At 52.2% G+C, this 8,456-nt stretch overlaps 1 protein-coding gene across 1 annotated transcript in view; it reads left to right on the top strand.

Moving 5' to 3' along the window:
• Positions 1–8,092, top strand: part of ARHGAP10 (Rho GTPase activating protein 10) — a 275,523-nt gene extending 267,431 nt beyond the window's left edge. The window contains exon 21 of the mRNA XM_030887201.2: positions 7,407–8,092. Within this exon, the coding sequence (XP_030743061.2) occupies positions 7,407–7,495 (89 nt within the window). The 3' untranslated portion in view covers positions 7,496–8,092. The remainder of the gene's footprint in view (positions 1–7,406) is intronic.
• Positions 8,093–8,456: the final 364 nt, after the last annotated feature.

Genomic DNA, 8,456 nt, shown 5'->3' with positions numbered 1-8,456 from the left:
CACTCACTCACTCACTGCTGTCAATTCCAACTTATGACAACCCGATAGGACAGCGTAGAACCGCCCCGTTGGCTTCTGAGGCTGTAAATCTGGATGGGAGCAGAAAGCCTCATCTTTCTCTCAGAGCAGCTGGTGGTTTCAAACTGCTGACTTACCAGTTAGCAGCCCAACTCATAATCCACTCTGCTACCAGCGCTCCGCACAGATAAAGGAGCCTTATATAGAATATACATATGTATGTGTGTGTAGATCAGGATGTAGATATGTGTGTACAGGTACATATACAGATACGTAGATATATACACAGATATACAAACATAGTGGGTTCCTATAAGTCATTTCCTCATAGACACATAGACCAATATCAGTCTGTGAGTGTATAAACTCTGTACTTATTTGTTGAGTTCTGCTCCACAGATTCTCCACTTCCTGTGTGAGCAGGTTCATTGTCTTCATCCGAATCCTCAGAGCGATCCGCAAGATGGATGTTGTGCCAGGAAAGAAGTTTGGCTAAGGGAAGCTGGGCATTTGTGCCGTCGACCTTAGTGGAGGATGTTGCTGACAGTGAAGCCACACGTGGCACACTGGTATACCAAGGCAGTGGGCCACAGTTTGAGCCAAGTCATGCCTCCACAATTTGGTGCCGTGCAATGCTGGCTTGCAGCTCTGTCTGGGCTGTTGCTGACAGGGCCACAGGGTGGTTCCTGACTCTGCCAACACTGCCTGTTGCTCCGCTCACACCATGCCGATGTGTCGATGCTGCCTCCCTGCACCGGCCTGTGAGCTGCTCTTTCTTTGAGCTACGTGCCCTTCAGGTGCTTTGGTACAAGTGCGGAGCAGCGGGCGGTAGCATAGCCCTACACGATTAGCCCGGCTGCTTTTTAGGGATGGTTCCTAAAGAACACAGTGATTTGAAGACTTGATCCAGAAGAGTAGCTCTCTGGTCAAGTTCAACTCAAGATGACTTGATGTGTGTCAGACTGGAACCATGGTTCCATTTGGTTTACATTGTCTACCTTTCCAGAAGTAGAGCTCTCGGCCTTTCTGTTGAGGCAACTCTGCTGGACTCATATCTCTGCCCTTTCGATTAGCAGCTGAGCCTGTTAACCGCTTCACCACTCGGGCTGTCTGGAATGACTGTCTCTTAAACAGGAGAAGGTTTTCTCCCTCTGTTTACACCTTCACCCCGTGGACGGTCGAAAGCTTCAGAGATGTGTGATTCAAATTTAGAAGTATGCACTTGCCCAGACTACGTCCAGTGAAGCCCTGCTGTGATGGGCTGTGGGGCTCCCCTTCTGATGGCGTGCCCTCAGCTGGACAGCCTGGCAGGTCTTACAGCGTCGATTCTGTGCAGACGGACAGCGTTCAAGTGACCACCGCCCACATGACCCCTCTACAGACGATGGACACTTTCTTGATATCTGCGAAATGCCCAAGACACCCTTCTTCCGTTCGGCTCCAGAAATGTTGCCGCAGTTCAGTCTGGTTTTATCCATCATCCAGGCAACAAAGGAGTTCGTTGGCATTCGTTGGCCTCTGGAGAAGACCGAATCCAGGTCTAAGTGGCCCTTGGGCCGCACTGTCAGTGGTTACGTGGTTTGGAATATGCACAGCCATAAGAATCCCAACCCAGAATGCGGCAGGGAAAAGGATCTGTAGTAATTATGTAGCTCTGTAACCGTTCCTTACTCTCTGGGTACTCTGTGGTCCAGGCTTCATTTGAGTTCAAATACTAGACCCAAGATGTGTTGCTACAAGAGAGACACTAACGCTCACCATTATTCTAAGGAAATGCTTCTCATGTTCCCCTGGAGGGGGGTGTGTGTGGGGAAATCTCAGGACAGTCCATGCTCTTGCGATGGCCGTAGGAGCTCGCTGTTCCCTTTTCCATGGACTGGGAGCCGTAGGAAAGCCTTCTGGTGGTTACCACTCAGTCCTGCTCTCTGGCTCGACTGGAGTCTGCAGTGAAAATGGCCAGTGGCTCCTCCCTCTGAAATGCCCAACCACATGAGAGGCCTTGGCTGGAGGCAGCCCAGGAGCTGGCACGTCTCATAAGGTCTCATCCTGCTCGGGTGGAGTCTGTGGGACTCTGGACAGAGTCAGTGCCCTCAGCCTGGCCACGGTGCCCAGCACATCGTTACCGATCCCCAGACTCATTACGTCAACGCTATAGGACTGTCCCTGTGAGTCTCTGAGGCTGTGAATCTTTCCCAGAGCAGAAAACCCCATCTTTCTTCCCTCAGAGGCTCTGGTGGGTTCGACTGGCCCAACGTGTAACCCACTAAACTGCCAAACTGAAAACTCACTGCCATCGAATTGATTCCGACACCTAGCTGTTTACCCCCGGTGGTTTCAAACTGTTGAACCCTAACTCATAGCCCACTGTGCCACCAGGGCTGCCTCTAAGATCCCAAGTCTTGTTAAAGTATGCCAGCATGCCTTGGGAGTGTCTCACGGGCAGCTGCCCATCTCAGCCTCGGGAGTGAATTGTTTAGGATGCATTTGACCTTCATCTTCTCTGCACACGCCATCTCTTAGACTTCATGAAAATGTAGAAGCGCATGCGTGACTCAGAACACGGCCGTTAAAGCCCCTTCTGATGATTCACACAGCGCAGGACAGTGGAAATGGGCCGTGCCCCCACAAGGCCACTGCCTACAACTCAGCCCACAGGACCCATCCCTTCTCAGACCTGCCCTCCACCCCTTGCCGCTTGTGGCTGCGTAGCAGGCCCAGCCTTGTGTCCAAGGGGAATCTTCAGTTTACCTCCCCGTCTTTTCCCACGCCCACTGCCTCGTGGAGTGGCCGCAGTGTTTGGGTGCTTCCCACCTCCATGGATGTAGGGCTTCCCGTGTGGTTCTCCCATGGTGAGCAGGGGGCTGGGGTTTGGGGGTAACCCGAGCTTTCTTGGGGGCACTCTAGGAAAGCCGAGACCACTCTTTTAAGGGTTTTTGTGCCACCACTGGGCCTGGAGTCAGTCCTTACACAGCCCCAACCTTTGGGGAGACCGTTCCCGGCCTTGGTGGGTGTTTCACGGGCGCTGACTGGGAGCATGTGAACACGAGGGCGCCCCGTGCTCTCCCACCCTAATAACTCGCCAATGATTTTCTAGTCGGCCAAGTTCCAGTGTGGCCATGACAGTCTACATTGCGCCTGGTGTTATCAGAAGTTGGTTATTTAGAGCTCTACTGATCTGAGCCCTCATTAAATTTGTTTGTTACAACAATGTCATATTCCATACAATGTGGAAGTACAAAGTTAACTTAAGTAGCTATGAAACTATGACACTGTTCTTATTCGCACGACAAAATCATATTTACTGAGTGTGGTGCACAGGCCCAGATAAGTAACAGCAGGGGATTGGCATGCTGGACACGGAAGGGCTAAGACCGCAGGGCTGACCTAGCAGAAGAGGCTACAGAGGGATTGTGTGTCCTGGGGCACACAGACCAGTTGCAGTAAAAACAGGTTATGTGAATGGGGGGTTCATTTGCTCCTAAAATAACACAGGTTTGTGTGTCCATTCCCCCCACCCTTAGAGCCTGGAAAGGGGTCTACCTGACATCACGCTTGATGCTTACATAGAAATAGTCTTCGTTTCATCTCTGTAACATTTATAATGGGCAATCGTTGGCCGCTTTTTAGAGATGAACAAAGCTGAGGCAAAGACAGAGTAAGTAGTCCTTGCGGGGTCACATAGCCCCGAGGGAGCTGAGTTCCAGCCAGCATTTTGGAAACTCCAAAATGGATCACGCTTCCTGTACACACACTGACTCTTGGCTTCCAACTCTTCCTCCCCAAAGAGAGGGATCTCTAAATTCCCGAAACGGAGAGAGGAGCAGTTTGCTATAATAAGCGTGACGAAGAGCCTGGGACGGGCACTTTTGTGTGTAATGCTCCCGAGAGGAGCCTGGCCGTGGAAATGAGGGAAGACCCTCTCCGGCCTCATCCAAAGCCTCTGAGCCCCCGTCCACATCCCGGGGAGGGGCAGGCTCCAGTAGCCCAGCTCTTCTTGCGCTGGCCGCCTCCATCCTCGGTCCGCCCCACTGTGAGCCCGCAGCCACTCCGGGCTCGTGATGCTGCCGGAGGAGTGTCATCCCCGGGAAGTCATTTCCGACTTTGATGACTTCTGTCTTGGAGTGAAGACTAAGGAAGGGGAGAAGCAAATGGAGTGCGGGCAGGGCTCGTGGGCTCCTGCTGGTGGTGCAGGATTCCAGGGCTGGCGATGGCCTTCCACGTCCCAGCTACCTTTACACCCGCAGAGTGGGAGGGCCCGTGAAGATCTAGGTCGTATGAGTGTGTTTGTGTACAAGGAAGCACAATGAAATGAGCCGTGGGTGGGGTTTTACAAAAACGACTGTGTCTCCTCCTCATGGCAGCCCTGCAGTTTAAGTGCCAGCAGCTTCTACATGGAGCAAGGACAGCGGGAAGCGAGGCTCAGAGGGTAGGGGATGTCTCCTGTGCACTCGGCAAGAGTTTCGCCAGGCATTGCACTGGAACTGTTGTGTGTTGTCGTTGGGGCCAGTACCTATAGCTCACAAACCCAGAGCACCCTCCCTAGGCTGTCTTCTGGCAGTGGCTCTCTCTGCAGGCTAGTGGCATTGCCAATTTGTGCAGTTGGGATTAAGCAGGAAACAGAGTCTAAGTCTCCTGTCATGAGGGACAGTGTCAAAGTAAAGGCCAAAATGTAGGCTGGAAGAAAGGAAGTGGCTCCCAGATCACCGCCCAGGCACCTCTCCAAGACATGCTGTTACTTACGCCTTCGACAGACTCCTCTGTGTCCAGCATGGAACAGGTGCTGGGATTACAAGGCCCCTACTCCTGTGGCATAGCCTAGATTCAGAGTGCATCTCAGTGTCTGTCTGTCTGTCTGTCTCTTTGACACACACACACCAGTGAGTGCCCACCCACTGGGTTAAGCGCCTTGGCAGTTTTGTGTAGTTAGTGTGTGTAACTGGCAACCTAGTCCAGCTGGAGCCCCTGGAAGAATCCCGGAGGGAGGAGCTGCTACGCACTGTCCCGCCTCAAATGGGGCAAAGAACAGCCAGGACAGGCTTGGGAGGGGGGCTGAGCTGCAGTGCATACAGCCCGAGCAGTTAGTGTAGTGGGGAAAGCACAATAGATGCTGGATCTTGTTGAGCAGCAGACTTCGAATTGAACCCCTGGTGTTTTCCAAACTGGGTTGCTACATATTCGTGGGTCATAAAGTCAATTGTGGAGTTACCACGAGTTTTCTGGTTTTGTTTTTAAAAGAACTTTAAAAAGTGAATGCATTGCACATAGTAAGGGGAAGAATTGTTTTGTAAAATTTTGTCCTTCTGTACCAGTGTATTTGGTTTGCGCTGATGAGAAATACAACTTTCCTCTAGTTCCTAAATGTTTCCCACCCACTCCCACTACCATGACTCGAATTCGATCTTGCAAGTCAGGCTAGACCAGAGGATGTACACTGGTACAGATAGGAACTGAAAATACAAAGAATCCAGGACGGATGAGCCCTATAGGACCAGTGGTGTGAGTGGCGAAACAGGGAGGGTATAGGGAGAATGGGTAGGAAAGAGGGAACCGATTACATGGAACTGTGTGTGACCTCCTCCCTGGGGGACAGACAACCGAAAAGTGGGTGAAGGGAGATGTTAGATAGGGCAAGGTATGACAAAATACCCATTTATAAACTATCAAGGGCTCATGATCGAGGGGGGAGGGGGGAGCGGGGAAGGAGGGGAAAAATGAGGACCTAATGTTGGGGGTTTAAGTGGAGAGAAAATGTTTTGAGAAATGATGTACAAATGCGTTTTACACAATTGATGTGTGTATGGATTGGGATAACAGTTGTATGAGCCCCTAATAAAATGTTTAAGAAATAAAAATAAAAATAAAACCTGAAAAAACAAAACAAAAAAAAAACAAAAAACAAACAAACAAAAAAAAACAATGTTGAACAAACTCAGGTCCAAAGAGTGCAAACTGTATCATTCAATTAAGATGCATTTCATAAATAAGCAAAACTAATCTATGGGAGGGAGCACCAAGAAGCCTATAAGGTGGTGGAAATGTTCTGTCTTGTTCTCGGCAATGGTCACCTATGCAGAAATTTATCAGTCTGCACGTTTAAGACTAGTACGCTTTACTGTATGTTACGGTGTTTGTGTGTGTGTTTATGTGGATGTGTGTGGTGTGTGTAATCAGTATCTTTAAAAATGTATTTAATGCCCAAATCTTTTATATTAAAAAAAATCCTTAAATTCAAAACAAAAAACAAAAAAACTTCTCACCAGAGGTTGTAGCAGTACACTGAGCTGCATTTCTGGTCCAGAGCCCTACATAGGTCTTCTGGGCCCAGCCTGTACCACTCACTTCCTTTATGGACAAGACAAGACTGCCCTCCGCTCCCTGCCGTGCTCATTGGCCGAGCCTGCCCAAAGCTGCGGGTTCTTAAGAGCCTGTCTGAGCTCCAAGCCCGAGCATGAGTGCACTTTGCTGTCGGTTCGGCATTCGTTCTCGTATCCAATCCTCTTCTCCACAGTGGAGACGGACAGGCCACCTGTCGGTTGCTGGCACCGTGCCCAGATAGGTCAGGTCAGGCCCTGGCCTAAGGAGCTCTCCACCCAGCAGAGTGAGGAGCAGCTCAGTCTCCCCCCCTCCCCTCCTCCCCTCTTCTTCTCCCTCTTCTGCGCTCTCTCTTACACACGTCCTATGAAGACTGTGTAGGTGCTGAGCAGAGATGAGCAAGATTCCTCAGAGGAGGCATCAGACTGTGTCCCCAAAGTGAAGAATTACCCGTGAAGGTGGGCGGTATCTCGGCCGAAGGTGGGCAGGGACTCAGGCAGGGGTCTCTGGGTCATTCATGGCGGCTGAGGCTGAGCATGCGCTAGTAGCAGGGAAAAGGAACCCTGATGGCCGTTAAAGGAAAGTTTGGCAGTTCAAACCCACAGAAGGAAAATGCTGCAGCCTGCTTCCCGTAAAGATTGACAGCCATGCAAGGCAGTTCTGTGTCTCAGGGGACCTCTGTGGGGCTGGCAGAGGGGCTGCTGAGAGGCAGGCAGGGCCTGGGGCTCAGGGCCTGATAGCAGCCCAATTGGAAGCTTGAACTTGACCCGACAGGTAATGGGATTTAAGCAGGCAATGATGCGATCAGCACCGCATTCTAGTTCTGTGTTCAGTGAGTTCCTCTGCAGGTGGGTCAGAGCGGGGCAGCCTAGAAGCTGGGTGACGAGTGAAGAGACTGCTGTAGGAAGCCAGACGAGGCATGTGGCAAAGGGGGCAGACCCTATCAATGACCCTCAGGCTAACCCATGACTGGACGGCCCAGAAAGGCGCCACCTTCTCTGCTGTGAGAGTCTCAGGCGCACAGACGGCAAGGACGTGGAGGCACCCTGGTAAAAGCCCTCTCTCTTCCTTTTCAGTGCAAACCTCCAGGGAACCTGGCTGGCTGGAGGGCACCCTGAACGGCAAGAGGGGGCTGATCCCACAGAACTACGTCAAGCTGCTCTAGCTCCTGCCCTCCAGGCCCGCACATGCCCCGGGCCCACGGACCTCCTGGGGCAACCACTGCCGTCTCCCCCTCACGACAGAACCCATACCCACCTGGCCACGTGAAATTGAACTCCAGAGGGGAGGGGACTGGAGGCACCCAGCAGAACTGGGCAGGGTGGGAGACCCACGCAGGACTCATCGAATGGACTTGTCAACAGCCCGAGGGAGGGTGCCTACTGCGGATCTGGCCTCACGCCTTCCCCGGGCACCTGCTGCTGAGATTTGAAAGGGAACCAGGCCTCCTGGCAGTGTTGCGTTGCCAGGGGAGCTCTGGGCACTGGCCGCCATGGTCTGGCTGGTGCTTTGTCCAGAGCAACGGCTGCTGGGAACAGAGGGTGATCTGATCAACCTGTGAGAAGCAGGGACACACTTTGCTTGCCCTCTCCCTGCCGACTGCACCCTCCTCCCCGTCCCTGTGCTCACCCCCCTGGAACGCACACCGGCATATTTATGACAGGCTTCTCCTTGGTGCTTCTCACCTGTGTGCTGTTTTCCGAACACCACCTCTCTGCCCCAAGGTCTCTGTAAATGAAATAAAGTGTAATTTACTACTTGATTTGCCTGTCGTGGTGTGGGGCAGAGGACGGGGAAATTCATTACCTCGGTGATGTTTTATGATCAGGCAGCTCCTGGATGGAAATGCATTTTCCTCTGACGGTGGGCCTCCTGGCCCTCCTGACGGGATCTGCTAACTGGGAGCCACGGTGGTTGTCTCAGCAGCCTTCTTGGGCAGGGGTGGGCTCATGGGAGCCCATGTGTGGAAATCCTGGAGAGCCTCCTGCAGTGGCAGCCCTGGCCTTTCCTACAGTGGCCAGTGGTGACCTGGGGTCTAAGCCCTTGGCAGTTTGTACAAATCCTGTGGAGGTGCAGTCCAGTCCATAGCAGGGGTTCTCCTCTGCCCCTGATGTGGAGTCCTGGTA

Source organism: Echinops telfairi, unplaced genomic scaffold (assembly GCF_000313985.2).
Source record: "Echinops telfairi isolate 266 unplaced genomic scaffold, ASM31398v2 ScPeMD7_5868;HRSCAF=6743_1, whole genome shotgun sequence".
Lineage (NCBI taxonomy): Eukaryota > Metazoa > Chordata > Mammalia > Afrosoricida > Tenrecidae > Echinops > Echinops telfairi.
This window is presented reverse-complemented; position numbering and strand designations above follow the sequence as displayed.